Source organism: Ips typographus, linkage group LG10 (genome assembly GCF_016097725.1).
Source record: "Ips typographus isolate SLU linkage group LG10, UJ_Ityp_2.0, whole genome shotgun sequence".
Lineage (NCBI taxonomy): Eukaryota > Metazoa > Arthropoda > Insecta > Coleoptera > Curculionidae > Ips > Ips typographus.
In genome coordinates this window covers 941,728-960,526 of record NC_138431.1, presented here as the reverse complement: position 1 = coordinate 960,526, position 18,799 = coordinate 941,728, and the positions used below count along the sequence as shown (strand labels likewise).

Sequence of the window (18,799 nt, the reverse complement as noted above, 5' to 3'; positions counted from 1 at the left end):
AGTGTTGGATATTTTTTTTACCAGCATAATGTATTCGGTCAAAATAAAGTGCATCAAATAAATAATATGTGACCGCATGCGTCCCGTAAAAGTGCTGACATGAATTTGCATTTTAATTAGTGAAGTACCGTAATAGTACCGCAAGTGCATTTCCTTGAATAATTGCCGATCGAAAGTTTAGAAGAAATGAGTGGATAGTGATGTTTTTATATTATGCCCGATGTATTTCGGACATAAATGTCAAATTACATTTGTATGACATGACTTTATACCATTTATGGGAATTACACTAAGAAATACAACGACCAGGAATAGTGCAACATTTGGGAGTCACAAAAGCGTTACTAGGACTTTGGACCCAAATAATTCACAGCAAGATTGGCGAATTGGGGTCATGATGTGGGTATAAATAATGCACCAAAAGCACGTACAGATTACCGAACTCTGGGGTCTCCCCAGAGGGAGGTCACTGACTGATCTCTGGGTTAGTCTGGGTATGCCTATTGTGTAACGTAACGTGGAGCAGTAGGTGACCAAGTGCCACACCCTAGATCAGCACTAGCAAAGGAAATAGTGTGGGCGAGCAGCTTAAGTTGCCGTTCCTACTTACCTCCCTTTGTTAGGTTCTTCACGTCTTTGCCGGCTCGGTGAATGCCCTCGGACCTAAGTCTAGGGTTCATTCATCACCGCTAAAGCGCTGCCCCCCGTGTACCCTTTGCCTAGAAGCCAGATCACATCATGCTCCCCGCCATCTTGGCCATCTGGGGTCTAGTCATTAAGGCACTATTACTTAATAAAAGTGGGTTACCTGTGGAATCCTGTGTATTCTTCCCCCTCAACCAACCCTTAACGTGACAATATCAACCTCCACAACCCCATTTGCCACCTAGAATGATAGGACATCAATTTAGGGTGCCATCAAAACGTGAACCGACGTTAGTTGAAGTGCCGAGGGTGACTATGCGATCGAATTGGAACCCCGTTGTGCCAGCACCAAATACAGCAAACGAAGCAAATACGCCAAATTGGATTCGGCAGGTGACTGTCACGCCTATTCGAAGAAGAGTTAATCATACACGTGTACGTGGAAAACCAGTTGAACACTGATACTGATCAGGAGATACCTGGAGGGACCCAAACCGAACAAGACAAGTGAAACAGTATTGTTTCATGTATTATATCTATATTATATTGTCACGAATGGAAAATCCATTAATTCAAAAGATGGACTTATTGACTTAAAAACATAAGAATATTCGAGGATTGCGAAATATTAAGCGCACGAGGCAAGGTCGCACCATGATGCACCGAGTGTATCATGCACCGGGTGCACCATATCAGTGATGAGTCCCCGCCACCTGCTTTGCAGGAATATGAAAAATAGGCGACGAACAATAACAAACTACGTCAGCCAATCGGGTATAAAACACGCCGATTTCAGCAGTATAGGATGAGTGTGAACCAATCGACAGTAGTGCGACCAGCTGAACCAGAAAGTCGAGATGTCGACTCTCCTCGGAAAAGAAGATCAAGTTAAGTAGTCCATTCTCCAGAATTGTTCCAACACGAAAGTGACCAAGCCAGCCGACAGAAAATGCTGAGGTCCTTAGCTTATGAATCTATGTAAGTACAATTGTTAAATTGTCAACTTTTAGTGTGTTTATGACCGTATTGTGCAGACCCATTTATGTATACTACATTTAATAGATTTAAGTGTTTAATAGAAAACTCAGTGTTTGATTCCATCCTTAGAACTGAGATCCCGGCACGACGTTTAACGTCGTGAGTCAGTTTAATTAATGAATCCGAAAGGGCTCATAAATTAACCGTGACATTTGGTGGAGGCGCCGGTCTGTTTTGAGATGGATGAAAAACAATAGTTGAGTTTTTTATTTTTATTTTATCTTTTGGGGTGTGTGGGCTATAAAAGAAATTTTAAGTATTTTTTTTCTTTTGGCTAGGGATAGTAACGTTGATTTATTTAGTGATTTTTTGGGGATCACCTTTGCTATTGAAGCGCTCATTTGATAAAATTTTAGTTTAACATGGGTGGTACATCTTCAGAAGAGGAAGAAATTATTATTTCTCAAGCAGGAAACAGTGGAGGATTATCAAATAATTCGGGAAAAGATAATTCATGGTCAGCTAAGGATGAAAAACACTGTTAAAAAAAGTGAATTTTTAATCCAGAAAAAATATTTTTGATTTTTCTCATCGTGAGTGAAAGTTACCTCTTTAAAACAAAAATATATAATTTTTTTCTTTTTGCATAATTAATTTTGTTCTACATTGTCATTTTGAATATTCGTTTTCTAAATTGTTAAAAGCATGTCGGTATTACTGAAACGATCGTGTTTTATGTTAAAAAAGTCAAAAAATTAATGGCTAATATAACTTTACGTACAGCACTGGCCGAACAAAAAGCTCCGACCATCCCTAAATTTACGTGTCCACCTACGTTTAATCCATCAAGTGATTGCCCCATTATATTTTTAAATAAATATGAAAAGTCCGCAAGATTAAACAACTGGACTTATTCTTGAAAGATTTCATATTTTAATAATTATTTGGACGAACCAGCACAAGTTCGGTATCAAAAATAGGTAAATGATCCAAAAAATGTTTTGTAAAAAAATGTAACATTCCCATTATACGAATTTTGTGGATTACAATATTAAAAGCAAAATGTGTACTTTTAAAATTTCTATTTAGTAGAAGGTTGTATAATGGTAAAACTAGGAATCAAATATTTTGGAGAAAAAATAGAATTTTACATACTGCGACATGCTACTTAACTAATTTTTACATGTCTTCTAAATCGGAAATAACAAATTAAATCCACACTGTAAAACAGCGGATTGTGATATTTCGATGTCGAAGTCAAGCATTCCCGATAACGACAAAAAATGTGCAGGAATGAAACTTCTAATTGTCGATAAATATTTTTTTACTTATTATGTGTAGTACCCGCTTTAAATAAAAGCAAGCAGCAGGATAGCGATATGTTTCCACCGTTGAAAACGAACAGTACATAATAAACCGAAGGTTATTATTTGGTTGCTTCCAAAAATTGCGACATTAGTGGAAAATAAAGTAAAGCAGACTAATTAGTTCTATTTGACGCCGCGTGCCGGTGTGACCGACTTGCCTTATTGCACTCGTCTAGTCGCATCGCCGCGAAGGTGTCGATAAGAAAACTGCTGATTGATGAATTTTAATGTTTTTTTTTTCTAAATGCACATGATAATTTACCTACCTACATGGAATAACAAGTCAAAATGTTGCATTGACTAAGAATAATTAAATTTGTTTTTACTATGAAAAAATGACAACTGATTTAAAAAGTGACTCAAGTTTTTTTTTTGATACAAATGGAAAATCATACATTTGTAATAAGGTATTTCTGAAGTGATATTTAACACATTCAACACACATACTACTCGAATGAGACGATAAGACCCACACATCATGATAATGTGACTTTATTTTTAATTTATTTCAGCTGAATTTTATTATGTTAAATAATTAAGGTGAAAATCCTCTAAACGTTGTATTCATTTCATTCATGTTTTGGTTTAATATTTGAAGCTCTTTTCTAATTTCCTTCAGTTCATTAACTGATTCCTCACAAAAGGCATTTTCTCTTTCTTCTGCTGTTATGTTTTTTTTCCTTTTCTTTGGTGTGGCTTTTATATAAGTATGGTCACCAAGAGTAACATCTATTGGATTTTCATCATAATTAACATAGGTTGTAGTATCCAAGGGTAGAGTAAATAATTCTGAATGGTCAGGCTCAATTTGTAACTCTGTTGCTGGGACCTAAGACAAGTTAGTGTGTGTTTTAACAGATTATCCACATAAACAATAAACACCCCATATATTCCTTGACCTATATGCCCTTAGAAAAGAACCAGATAGTAATACCTATAAACTTTGTAAAATAAAAAATATTAAGTCAAGTTTAAAGATAAGTCTTAATTAATAAAAGAAAAGGGAACTCATTTATTATTTCTACTTACTACTATTTATTTTGTACTTGCCTTGCACGTTTCTACCTCAATTACTTGAACTGAAGATTCTAACACTGATGTTGAGGGTGATGAATGACAGGGAACTTGCATAGAACCAGAATTCGGAAGCTGAAAAATCAAAATATCTAAACAATCTTATTGTTTCGACACTATGACCTGTTTTACACCACATTCTGGAACACCAACACCCTCAGAAAAACTTTTGCCCAAGAGGGCTAAAATCCGCTCTTCATATTCAGTTAACTTTTTGGCTGAGCAAGGTCCTCCTCCAGTTTTGAATAAATTTGACTTATTTGTACTAGCCTTTTTTTTAATTGCATATTTTATGTCAGACCATGTCTAAAAATACAAAAAGGTCAGGAATGCTGATGCAATACTCACAATAATAACAGTGGTATAGCTATACTTACTTTTAACTACCAAAAACTTACCTTTTGCCATTTTTCAGTAGTCTTTTCTCCATGGCCCAATGAATTCAGTATTGCAGCCAATTCTTCCCACATTTTTTTTTGGCCAATTTTTCCAGACGGGCCTGAAAATTGCCCTCTTGCGAACTGTGGGTGCTTTTCCATGAAAGTCACCAACACTTCCCAATGATCATTGGTCAACTTACAGGACATTTTAGAGTTTCTTTTCTATAAATAAATCAATAGCGATTTTATAATGAATATCTATAATAGTGTGGGTTGTTGTGGATAACGCAAAGACACACCCGTAAAACAAAATAACTATATTGAGGAAATGGTAATTATGATAGAAATTAATAAAACGTTCGTCGTTTAGTAAACGTTTACGCGTCGTTTTGTTGTTCAATTCGTACGTCTTACTACTCACTGTCGCGGTCACGCTCGCGCACTTTGTTGTTTACACCATCTCGACCCGCGTCCAGTGTTGCCAACCGTTTCACGTTCTTCGCCGCTACCGGCTATCGAATATTCCGCTACATTTGTCAAAATTCCGCTACAAGCAAAAAAAAGTAGCATAAGCGCGATTAAATGGTATTTTATTTGAGAATTAGTTTTATTTGTTCAGTTTAACTTTAATGCGTAGTTTAAATTGTAAAATTTTTTGGTAAAACTGCAGATTTACGTTTAACTGTATACCCTATTAAAATTAAACTACCTAGGTATACGTTACAGAAAATAATACAGGATTGATATTTTATCATTTATTTAAAATATACATTATTGCAACATATTAAAACTTAGAAATAAGATTATCTGTATATATATAAAAAACTGAAAACACTGAAAACGTACATATGGACGACCAATCAAATGTTTTAAGCACTGTAAAACATTCGAAACAAATTATGTAAAATAAACTTAATAAGCCTAAACTTAACACTACTAAAAATAATGGCTTATTTATAAGCTTAAATAATTATTTTTTAAACGAATACATATTACTGTTGTATCGATCAAAGTGATCTTGAGTAAAATTATAATTATGACAACATAATTTTTTTTCTTTTAAATCTACCTTAATTCTAACAACTGCCTCAAGAATTTCTGTCGATAATTTATTTCTTTTTTTAGTTTTAATATCAGTGACCGTAGAAAATATTCTTTCCACATCCGCGTTTCCATGTGGAATGGTAAAAATTATTAAAGCCAGCTCCGATATATTTTTGAAAATATGTTCATCATTAAAATTTTTAACAGAACTCAAAAATTGCCAAAATTCTATGGGATTTGTTGGAAGCATTGATTTTTCTGTTTCTGAAAAGTATATTTTTAATTGGTTGTATTCTAAGGTGCATTGTTCTACTCTTTGAGGGTTAATTTGTTCTGCTACACACTTGATATCAACTTCTACGTTAAGATTTAAAGCATCATTAATATTAACAAAACTTAAATTTTAAAAAAAATTGTTTAAGGGAAACCTACTTAAGCAATTTTCAAAGGCCTTTTGATAAAAAGTTACACACTTTAATAGAAATTGATTTTTTACTTTGTTGTCAAATGTTTTTATTAAATCAGATGTTGCAGGACCAGCTTGTATACACTCTAATGGTAAAAGGTGATGGGGATGGTAACAATTTATATATATTATTTCATCTGTAATATATTCTTTTTTCAAAAAATTGCTACCTAATGTTTTTAAAAATCTTAGACATTCTGAATAAATTGTTGGAGTTAACGATTTTTTGGACTGGAAGAAGGCATTAAACTGATTAAAAAGTGGCAAAATATAATTTAAAAATAACAAGTATGCTTTGTTAACAGGATTACACAATTGGTTAAATATTACTTGTGCAACTTCAGATTCTCGCTCAAAATCAGCTAATCTAAATAATTCAATTAAAACATCCCACATATTTAGTATCCGCTCAATACACTTATGAAGAGCTAACCAACGGGTTGCACTTGGTTTTAAAATTTTTAATTTCTCGTTTTGCATGAATTCTTGAAATGATTCAAGCACTGATTGGCGTTTTGGGCTGCGGGAAAAATATGTGCTAATATTTTGAAGCAAGTTCTCCAAATGATCAGGCAAACAGGCTGCTGCTGAAACTGCCACTAAGTGGATAGAATGGCAAATGCAACCATTAGAGATCAAAAACTGATTGGAATTTAATAAATACTGTTTGACACTTTCTTTCTTGCCCATCATTACGCTGGCATTGTCTGCACAATAACCAACTACATTTTTTTCTTCAATTTCAAATTCCTCTAGTGACTGTTTTAGCAGCGAATATAGCCCTTTTGCTGTGCCATGATCACTGTCCACCTCCTTCATACCAAGGACTTGAGTTCTAACTTCATTTCCTTGTATAAACTTAACTAAAATGCATAATATTTTTTTATTACTAACGTCACTAGCCTCGTCTAATAGAATTGATACATATTTGTCTTTTACTTGTTGTTTTAATTCATTTTTTATGACATCAGCTAAGACATTTTTAATAATCATTGTACATTTTGTTCGGCCTAATTGTAAATAATTGGCCACTTTCGAATCTTTAAAATTTATTTTACTAACTTCTGTAATGTGATCCACAACGTTAAAACTTAAATTATGCTCAGCTACCAATAGTGAAGACCGAAGGTTTGCCAAAACAACGTCTACATGTTCTCGATTTTGTGCGAGATTAGTTTTCATCATAGAATCGATTTTTTTTGAAAATTTAATATTTCTTTCTGCTATTTGATGTTTATTTGATTTGGAATGATAAACTAAGTCACTGTATTTAGCCTTGAGTTTAACCAAACACACTTTGCATTTGGCATATGTGTTGTCTTCACCATCCCAAGGGTCACAAGCCTCAATCCAGTTTTGTAATTTTGGGTCCGTTAACCATTTCAGCGAAAATTTTTGAATTCGACTAACCGGATTAACTCTCTTAAGTTTCACCTGAGTAGTTGGAGAAGATTCATCTTGGAGAGTGCTGGCAGAGGTGCTGGCAGTGCTCATTGTCCGAGTATTTTCCAACATCTCCAAAGAAGTCCATTGCTGAATTTCAATATCTTCTGCAGGTTCGGCGCTCGATTTGTTCGGACTAGGGCTACTAGGAGTTTGTTTTCCTCTTGAACATTGTTTATGAAGGCGGCGTTTTCTTTTTGCCTGTTTTATCAGTTTGGCTTCATTGCTGTCGCTTAAGTTTTCCGAGTCGCTTGAAATCTTTAATACGTAGTAAAAATATGTTAAACTATTTTGAAACTTTTAGTCTGTTTTTTAGATTACCTGATCCATTGTAAACTAGACACACAGTACACACACAAAATGACGAGAAATTTTATTCGTTTCCGATTCGCAGTATAAAAAGAAGCGTGAGCACCGTGCACTAATTACTACTCACAACCTTTTGTCCCTTTTGACTAAACTAAAAGTAAAAATCCGAAATAGGGAAATTACACGAAATCGACAGGGGATTCCCCTATCTAAAACAAATCATCGTCTTTAAAAACTGACAAGGCTACTGGGTACTGGGGGAATTACCGGAACAAGTAAATCAAGAAGGGAGTTCACCGAATACCAAACCTTTATAAAACTGTTATGCAGTTAAATGCGTAATAATCTAATTTTTAATATGTGGTTATTTTTTTTAACATACCACTGCTTAATTTTTAATGTCTGAAAATATTTAAATTTCCGCTACCCGAGCTACAATATGTTAATTCCGCCGCTACGCCGCTACATAGATCGAAAATCCGCTACAGTAGCGGAATTCCGCTACGGTTGGCAACACTGCCCGCGTCCCCTTCGCCTCCTCTCGTCCGTCTGGCTTTTGCCAGTGGCAGCGGCAACTTATAATTTCCCACAATAGTTATTATGTGAAGCAGTGAATCCTGTGAATCAAACCTCAAAGCAAAACAGTAAACAAACAACAAACTCTAAAGTCTAAACTATGTTAGGTTAAGTTTATTAGAAAAAGAAAACAACTACAAAAAAGTCTTCTCTTTCGCAAAATGGTCCAATTCGAAACCATTCGGAGTGTATTCGATGACTGCTTAGCTATCGAGTTTTTGGCTTCGTATCGAGTTGATATCGTATCGACAAATAAAAGTTCCCAATCACGTTTCACTTCGAAACGTGACCGATACGAATCGAATAGAGCGTTCGCAATCCCACTGCTGTTTATCCGTTGTGCGACAACCGCTTATACAGTGCAGGCTAAAAGTTTAAATTTTCTCATTTTTGTTCGTGTTTTGGCTCAAGTTGGAGATCTGAAAAAAATACATAAAACTAATCCGTGATAGGTACTACAACTTTCACTAATACAATTTTTCAATCAAATCAACCGTACAGGCGCAAAAAAATCAAAACCGTTTTCCCATGTTAATCTCTTATGTCCAGGGTGCTCTTGGACACCTGGTATATAATTAATCTCACTTCTAGAAGGCCCACCTTTGTCTTTGGTGCAATGTACACCTATAACCGCAAATAAATATGGAACGCCTTTTGAGTCGCTTATAAACCGCTATGACAATAAAAGAATTATTGCTCTATCTCACTTAAAAGCTATAGAAAACACACCATATATTAGTAGTAGTTCTAGAAGTCCTAGGGTGCTTCGACAATTATGTGACACATTTTCTGAAATCTTTCTGCTCTAAAGAATCTGCAGTTTTCCGTTGTGGAATAGAGTTTTATTTTATATTACTTGTTTAGTAAACACCTTGATCAGGAAACCATGGAAAAATACCAAATGGAACAATGCACTAATATCTTTAAAATTCCAACTTTTGATTCTTTAAAAAGTTTTGTATTACGTCAGTGCAATGCTTTGCATTCTGTTGATTTCGGTCAAACGGATCTAGTGCAAAAGGAAAAAAGACCTACAATTGGTAGAGGCTTTTCTGGTTACAACTACAATATAAAATGTAAAATGTGCCCATTAAATCATCCTCTTTACAAATGCCCAGATTTTCTTAAAATGAACTCTTTAGAACGCTTAATTTATGCCAAAATCAACTCCATATGGACTTACTGCTTAAGTCCTCAACATGCAACGAGAAACTGCAATTCTAAGTCTACTTGTCGCACTTGTTCGCAGAAGCATCATTCTCTTCTTCATCTATTGAAAACAAACGCTGTCGATAATAATTATCAACAGCATGTTCCTATCTCTACAGACTGCGGAGATCAATCAACTAAATCACACGAATTTCTAAATTGTACCGCTTCTAATTCGCAAAGAAATAACTTGCCTTCCGCTCAGACAAATGTGTTTCACTCAACTAACAGTCAGCGAACACATTCACAAACTTCCGCACTACTCTCAACCGCTGTAGTTGACATTTATGATTCATTAGGTCATACACACAAAGTCCGTATATTATTCGACTGTGGGAGTCAGACAAATTACATTTCAGAAAACCTATGCAAAAGGTTGAGACTGTCCCGTACCGACTGGTCATTCTACATTCAGGGTTTAGGTGACAAAACCACGTCTAAAGGGTTAGTTTCTTGTACAATTAAACCTTCCGGTCAAACAAACCCCCGCATTAACTTTGAAGCTATCATACTACCAAAACTATGTCCTTCTATACCTTCACACGTTCTTGGGTCAAATAGCTGGCCCCATACTGCTAATTTAAAGTTAGCGGACCCTGAATTCTTTAAACCGCGCACCATTGATATTTTATTAGGCATTGAGGATTTCCCGTATCTCTTGAATGGACTTCCTATACCGGGCAAAGAAAACGAGCCCGTCGCTTTACCCACTGTTTTCGGCTATATTCTTATGGGAAAGATTCCTAATTTTAAAAGTTCAACTTGTACTACTTCTTTATTTCACTTTCTCATAGTACAATTAGTTAATTAGTACAATTAACCTAATGAGCCTACATTTGATCCAAATAGCTGTTATTCTATTGCGTATAAAAGACTTGTTTACTTAGAAGGACGTTTATCACTCAATAAAGAAATTCGCACTCAGTATAACAATATTATTCAAGAATACATAGACTGATATAGTCGAGCTGCTCGACGAGAAATCTACTGGCAATCCAACTAATTTCTTTTATATCCCGCATACCTGCATAATAAAGCCTGGGAAAACTAGAATCGTTTTTAACGCCAGCGCGAAAATGTCGGACGGAATTTCTTTGAATGACACATTACTGACAGGTGCTGCTAAACTCCAAAAAGACCTTGTCGCAATTTTACTAAAATTTAGAATTTATGACAGTATTTAGCTGCGATGCGACATAAAAAATATGTTCAATCAAACAATGGTATCGAAAGATCATCAAACTTATCAATGTTTTCTTTGGAGATTCGCACCTGAGGAACCCGTTCGAGTGTATAAGTTCAAACGTGTTTTATTTGGCATTAAAAGTTCTCCATACTTGACCAACAAGTGTATTCGGCAGTTTCCGAGATGAAGGTTTCCGCTTTCGGTAAACTGCGAGCATTCTAAGCGAAGATATCTATGTTGACGATGTAATTACCGGGTTTTCGCAAACCATGAGTGAAGGACTCGTAATCCGCAATAAGCTAATTTCACTTCTGGGTTCCGCCGGGTTTGAACTCAGAAAATGGACAAGCAACAACCCCGAGCTTTTGGTTGATATGCCTGAATCGCATCTTCAATCCAACGACATGAATTTTGACGTTGACAAATTTATAAAAATTCTAGAACAAGGAAGGAAATAATCAGTTTGGAACAGCTCTCATTGGTGGAACTAGAAAGGTTTCTTAAACTTATGGGCTCCTACTAAAATGAAGGAAATAATCAGTTTGGAATGGCTCTCATTGGTAGAACAAGAAAGGTTCTTTGAATTTTATTGACTCCTAGTAAAATGAAGGCAATAATAAATATTTTAAGGCTTTCAATGGTGGAACCACAAAGGTTTCTTGATTCTTATTGGCTCTTAGTACAATGAAAGGAATAATTAGTGTGGAACGGCTCTCATTGGTCGAATTAGAAAGGTTCCTTAAGTTTGTGGGCTCCTAGTAAAATGAAGGAAATAATCAGTTTGGAATGGCTCTCATTGGTCTAAAAAAAGTCTAATTGACTCCTAGTAAATTTAAGGAAGTAATTAATATTTTACAGTTTTCAATAGTGGAACTACAAAGGTTCCTTGAATCTTATTGGCATCTATAACAATGAAAAAAATAATCAGTTTGGAACGGCTCTCATTGGTCTAGCAAGAAAGTTCCCTAAATTTTATTGACTTCTAGTGAAATAAAGAAAATAATGAATATTTTACGGTTTTCAATAGTGGAATTACAAATGTTTCTTAAATCTTATTGGCATCTAGAACAATGAAGGAAATAATCAGTTTGGATCGGCTCTCAATGGTCGAACTAAAAAAGTTCTTTAAATTTATGGGCTCCCAGTAAAATGAAGGATTTTATCAGTTTGGAATGGCTCTCATTGGTCTAGCAAGAAAGGTTCTTTGAATTTTATTGAATCCTAGTAAAATGAAGGAAATAATGGATATTTTACGGCTTTCAATTGTGGGACTACAAAGGTTTCTTGAATCTGATTGGCATCTAGAACAAGAAAAGAAAGGTTTGGAATGGCTCTCATTGGTCGAACAAAAAAGGTTTCTATAATTTTATTGACTCCCAGCAAAATGAAGGAAATAATGAATATTTTACGGCTTTCCAGGGCGTTACAAAGGTTCCTTGAACCTTATTGGCTCCTAGTGAAATGAAGGAAATAATCAGTTTGGAATGGCTCTCATTGGTCTAAAAAAAGGTCTTATTGACTCCAAGTAAAATTAAGGAAATAATTAATATTTTACGATTTTCAATGGTGGAACTACAAAGGTTCCTTGAATCTTATCGGCTCCTAGTGAAATGAAGGAAATAATGAATATTTTAGGGCTTTTAATGGTGGAACTACAAAGGTTTCTTGATTCTCATTGACTCTTAGTACAATGAAAGGAATAATCAGTTTGGAACGGCCCTCATTGGTCGAATTAGAATGGTTCCTTAAGTTTATGGGCTCCTAGTAAAATGAAGGAAATTATCAGTTTGGAATGGCTCTCATTGGTCTAAAAAAAGGCTTTATTGACTCCTAGTAAAATTAAGGAAATAGTGAATATTCTACGGTTTTCAATGGTGGAACGACACAGGTTTCTTGAATCTTATCGGCTCCTAGTGAAATGAAGGAAATAATCAATATTTTACGGCTTTAAATGGTCGAAGTACAAATGTTTCTTGAATCTTATTGGCTCCTAGAACAATGAAACAAATAATCAGTTTGGAACGACCCTCATTGGTCGAACAGGAATGGTTTTTTGAATTTTATTGACTCCTAGTCAAATGAAGGAAGTAATGAATATTTTACGGCTTTCACTAGTGGAACTTCAAAGGTTTCTTGAATCTCTTTGTCATCTAGAACAAGGAAGGAAATAATCAGTTTAGAACAGCTCTCATTGGTAGAACTAGAAAGGTTCAATAAGTTTATGTTTTTTTTTATATTTTTAGTTTGAATATTTTTTTTTTGAACATAAAAATCCAAAAAAATAAGTCCAAAATTAGTTAGAAAATTTTTATTGGCTCTAGCGATTTCTTAGGACCTCCTGAGTCATATAAACTAAACTTGCATTATACAAATATGCCCGGACCAGGTCGGAAAATGACTGAAAATGAAATCCAATTTTTTCAATTTTCCCACCTGGGCGTATTTTTCCCCGGAAAATTTTGGGACAAAAATTTTTTGACTAAATCGGGTCGCTCTACAACCCTACGAAGTTAAATATGCAATTTTCCAATTTTTTTAAAAAAATTCCCCCCAAATTTCACCCCTGGAAAATTAATTTCCCACCCTATAAAAAATGTGCGTAATTCGTTTGTAGACATGCTTCTGATCGATGTCAGGCGCATTCGCAGCTTCCTTCCGGCGTAATCTTCAAAAATCCGATCCGCAAACCGGTTTTTTCCCCCCCACTTTCAAAAGGGAGATGGAAAAGAGTTTAAATTTTGGCAGGTCGGTCTGCGGGAGACCATTTCTATAGCGACGGAGTTAAAATTTAGATATCCCAAAGATGAGGATTTATCCCCCCTTTTCAATCCCCGAGGGCAAAAAGGAAGTGGTGCCCCAAATGGTCCCCCCAAACTACGCCTACATCCCAAGGTACAAATTGATCGCATCAAGGTTTCTTAGGTCTCGGGCAATAAACTGTAGCCACCTTACGCGCTTGCGCAGAAAGTTGACCTTCGGGGGGGTCAGTAGATCGGTCATAGGGACCTCAAGAACCTTGAGGCGTCCTCTACGAAAGTTATATTGTGTCCGATACAAAAAAATGTGCAAAGGGGGGGGCTGGGGGGATGACCCCTCTTTGCCCCCCGACTCTTCTATATGACCCTCATGTTTGCTGGTCCTAGATCTAATCCCCTCTAAGTTATGGAGCCTCAAAGTGTTTGCCGCCCCCGGAACGAAGGTTGCCGCCCCCCAAAATTGACACCAATTATTTTCTGGACACCATTCGGGCCCTGGACTAACACCTCCCCAAGGGACAACGCGTGCACATGATTGTAAAAAAGTTGCCACTCCTTGCCGCCCCCGGTGCCGCCCCTAAGTGGGAGCCACCAACGGGCCGTCCCAAGATTCCCCCCCATGCCAAAGCTCATCCCGATCGGTCAAGGGGTTTCCGAGTTATGAGCTAAAAACAACTCGCGCATGCGTACAAAAAATTCTTCTTTTCGTTCGAACGCAGTGCGCAAGTGGACAACAGTGCCGGGCTCAACTCGCCACCAAGTCATGACTCTGCCGAGATACAGGTATAAACTTTGTGGGGGGAAAAACTAAGTCTTACATAAAAAGTTTTTGGGGACCTTAACATGACCCCCAAAATTGGCTAGAATCCCCCCATAAACCTGGGCACAACAGCCTGTCTAATTAAGGAAGCAAGTAGCATTTTGGGGGGTTCAAAAGTTTGAACCTCCATAACTCCCGAACGGGTTGAGTCGCCGTCATGAAACTTGCAGTATATAATAAGACCCCCCTCCTGCATCGATTCCTGGCATCTGCGCAGAAGTGCAGTAATGCGCTGCGCCGTTCCAAACTGATTATTTCCTTCATTGTTCTAGATGCCAATAAGAATCAAGAAACATTTGTAATTCCACCATTGAAAGCCGTAAAATATTCATTATTTTCCTAATTTTACTAGAAGTCAATAAAACTTGTTCTTTTAGACCAATGAGAACCGTTCCAAACTGTTTAAATCCTTCATTTTACTGAGAACCCATAAATTTAAAGAACGTTTTTAGTTCGACCATTGAGAGCTGTTCCAAACTGATTATTTCCTTCATTGTTCTAGATGCCAATAAGATTTAAGAAACATTTGTAGTTCCACCATTGAAAGCCGTAAAATTTTCATTATTTTTTTCATTTCATTAGGAGTCAATAAAATTAATGAAACCTTTATTGCTAAACCAATGAGAGCCATTCCAAAGTGATTATTTCCTTTATTTTACTGGAAGCTCATAAACTTAAAAAACCTTTTAAGTTCGACCAATGAGAGCCGTTCCAAACTGATTATATCCTTCATTGTTCTAGAAGCCAATAAGATTCAAGAAACCTTAGTTCCATCATTGGACGCCGTAAAATATTCATTACTTCCTTCATTTTACTATGAGTCAAATTCAAGAAACCTTTCTTGTTCGACCAATGAGAGCCATTCCAAACTGATTATTTCCTTCATTGGTCTGATCGGATAAGAAATTTCCTCCCGTATAAGAAGCTGTGGTAATGTTCTACAGCTTTCACAACTGCCAAGAGATCTTTACTAGTGACGCAGTAGTTCCTCTCAGATTTTCCCAACGACTTGCTGTAATAGCCAATGACCACTTCTTGGCCATTTTGGATCTGAGAAAGAAAGGCTCCTAAACCATACTGCGAAGCATCTGTGTTCAAAACAAACGTCCCTTCTTGCGATGGATAAGCCAGAATAGGGGCTGTGATAAGACGCTTCTTCAATTCCGTGAAAGCTTGCTGACAATCTGTTGTCCAGGAAAATTGGTTGTTTTTCTCTGTCAGTCGATGAAGAGGTTTCGCGATCTGTCCAAAACCCTTTTGTTGTAAACATTGTAAATATTTGAACCCTTAGGGAGAGTAGCGCCCTATAATTTTACCCCCACCAAGAGATGACTAAAGTTGGACTTTAATAACTGGCAACGCTGCATCTCTCTCTCTCGTACGAAGCCGTCGCCGTGCCGACACGTTACCGTTTTTTAATTCCCGAATATAATCGTTTAATTAGCAAAAAAGTTCGTTTCATTAAAATAATCGAATTATACAGTCCACTACAAACGAGAAGTATAAATCCAACATACATTTTGGTACATACGAGCGGATTGCAAAGTGATAAGTGATAAGTAACCTCAAAAAGCATCGGTTTGATGTAAATTCCGCGTGCCGTGTTCCGTGAACGGGTGCAAGATCAACAACAGCGAGCCATACACAGCGTTGCCACGTAGAGCAGCGAGAAAGAAGCAAGACGTCAAAATATAAAGTAGGTCCTTTCCGTTAGTGTTCCTACCTGAACACATCCATCTGCATGCTAAAGTTTGTGTGAGAAGCTTAAAGCAAATAATCAGATTTAGTTTTTTAAAAACGTCTAAACGGTCAACTTACATCAATTTTTTACAATGCCCGATGACACAGATAATGGTGTCGATTCAAGAACAGACGAGCTTAAAAGGTTGGTATTTCGAAGAGGCCAATTAAAGGCAACTCTAATTCGTTTTACTAATTTTTTGAACAGTCCAAATCCCGGATATACAAGCTTAAAATTGCGTGTAAAAGATCTCGATACAACTTGGGCAGAGTTTCAAGACATTCAATCAAAAATCGAAGAATTAGATTCAAAACAGGATGTTGAAAGACAGTCGTTTGAAGACAATTATTACAGTAGCGTTGCGATAGCGCTTGATTTAATTGAACAACAAGAACATAACGTAGTTTCGAGTGCTGGAGCAAATTTAAATGTAATAATAACGCAAAGTTACAATCTATTTCCCTGCCACAGTTTAGTGGATCGTACGAAGGGTGGATTCAATTCTACTAAGTATTTCAAGCGTTAGTTAATAAAAACAGCGACTTAACAAAAATTCAGAAATTTTATTACTTGCAGTCGTGCCTTCGCGGTGAGGCAACACAAGTATTACAATCTCTAGAAATCTGCGAAGCTAATTACGATGAGGCATTAAAGTTACTACGTGAAAGATATGAAAATAAGCGCATGTTAATTCACAATCATGTTCGAAATTTATTTGAAATGTCCTCAGTATCTAGAGAATCTCATCAAAATTTACGAAAACTCATAGACAGCGTAGTTCGAAACCTTCGAGCATTAACGAGTCTTGGTCAACCAGTAGACCAATGGGATACGTTGATAATATATTTAATTTCACAAAAGTTAGACAATCACACCCGTAAAGAGTGGGAAGTGTTGAACAATAAAGATTCGCCAATGCTCGATGAGTTATTAAATTTCTTGAAAAATAAATGTCAAGAACTTGAAACTATTGACAATAAACAACACAACGCGTACGAAAAAGCTCCTCAAAACCGCAGTACAGTAGCTCATGTAAACACAAGAGATTCCACACAACAGTTTTATCAGAATTCGGCAAATCAAGGGCAATTTAATAATTTTTATTGTTACGTTTGTAAAGAAAAGAATCATTATACATACAAGTGCCCTAAATTACTTGCGTTATCCTGTAAAGATCGTTATCTTGAGCTGAAGCGTTTAGGAATATGCACTAATTGCTTAAGAAGTGGTCACAATAATGAAAATTGTACAGGTAAAACATGTAGGATTGGCAAGCGTAAACATAACTCCATTTTACATGATTCTAATTTCCAATTTAATCGAAACACTCCTTATAATAACAATAATACCTTTACCGCCATTAGTCCCACAAACGTCAGTTCTGAAAATACCGTTAATCTTGAAAATAGCGAACAAGGTTCCAGAATCTTGCAAATGTCCGATCAAAATTACAACAGTACGCGTCAATCGATACAAGAACTCGATAGTTCACTTCAGAGGCAATGTACCTAGCATAAATACAGGTGCTAACGAAACGGTCAGCAATGCAACAGCGTCATCAGCTGCTCGTTGTCACAACACTAATTCCTCGGGTGAAACTCAAATTTTGCTTGCAACAGCAATCGTTAACATTATAGACACAAATGGCAAGCTTTAAAGTGTCGCGCGTTATTGGATTCTGCGAGTCAATCCAACTTTTGCTCTGAAGCTTTGTATCAAAAGTTGAACTTACCAGGATGTATAGTAAACGTTCCTGTTCTTGGAGTAGGAGGCGCGTCCTGTAATGTGTCAGTCAAAGTCAAAACAACGGTTAAAGCGTTAAATGATTCATTCCAGGCAAAGGCTGAATTTTTAATTATAAATAAAATTACCACTAAATTGCCGCAAATTTCTTTCGATCCTACTTTTCTTAACTTGCCCGAAAACATTCAATTAGCGGATTCCGATTTTTGTAACTCAAACGAAATTGATATCTTAATCGGAACCGAATTATTTTTCCGTTGTTTAAATGACCAAAAAATTATGTTAGGTGAAGACGGTCCTATCTTGCAAAATACCAAGTTCGGATGGGTTTTAGTTGGTCCTTTAAACTTATACCGTGTACCGAAAGAAAAATATCAGTCATTGTTTTTTGAATCTCAATAAATCTTACGAAAACCTACATAACACCATACAAAAATTCTGGCAAATTGAAAATGTAGGAAGCAAACAAGATAAGCTAACTAATGAAGAACTCGAATGTGAGTTAGATTTTCGAAATAATCATAAAATCGAAACAGACGGACGTTATACAGTTAAACTTCCTTTAAAGCAAAATTATGTAGAGTTAGGAGAATCTTATTCGATCGCATTAAAATGTTTACTTTCTTTGGAGCGACGTTTGGAAAAGAATATCGAGTTAAAAACCCAGTACACTGACTTTCTAAAGGAATACGAGAAAATGGGTCATATGTCCCGCATTACGATTTAGATTTACCAGGTGAAATTTGCGTATATCTCAGCCATCATGCCGTCATAAGGGAAAGTAGTAGCACTACAAAATTACGCGTCGTTTTCAACGCAAATTTGAAAACTAATTCTGGCTATAGTCTAAATGACGTGCTCAAGATAGGGCCCAAAGTTCAAAAGGACGTATTCGATATGGTTTTGCGTTTGCGCACTTACCCAATTTTGATTGACGCAGACATTGAAAAAATGTACCGTATGTTATAGATTGACAAATCCCATCGAAAATTGCAACGCATTCTTTGGAGAGATGACGTCACTGGAAACCTCGTTTATTACGAATTAAATACCGTGACGTAC

The 18,799-nt window shown here is 36.2% G+C and overlaps 1 protein-coding gene and 2 long non-coding RNA genes across 3 annotated transcripts in view; 2 read left to right on the top strand and 1 right to left on the bottom strand.

Moving 5' to 3' along the window:
• LOC145734361 (uncharacterized) overlaps nt 1-18,799 on the top strand; it is a 113,995-nt gene that overhangs the window by 43,452 nt on the left and 51,744 nt on the right. The gene's annotated exons all lie outside the window — the stretch shown is intronic.
• Nucleotides 1,439-18,799, top strand: part of LOC145734860 (uncharacterized) — a 40,851-nt gene continuing 23,490 nt past the window's right edge. Inside the window, exon 1 of the long non-coding RNA XR_014179533.1 lies at nt 1,439-1,623. This is a non-coding gene — a long non-coding RNA (uncharacterized LOC145734860). The remainder of the gene's footprint in view (nt 1,624-18,799) is intronic.
• On the bottom strand, nt 2,912-4,845 carry LOC145734859 (myb-related transcription factor, partner of profilin-like). Its single transcript, XM_081988479.1, has 3 exons — nt 4,463-4,845; nt 4,197-4,370; nt 2,912-4,139 (listed from the first exon to the last, which is right to left on the bottom strand). Exons 1-3 carry the CDS (start codon nt 4,649-4,651, stop codon nt 4,026-4,028), a joined length of 477 nt encoding a protein of 158 aa, XP_081844605.1. The 5' UTR covers nt 4,652-4,845; the 3' UTR covers nt 2,912-4,025.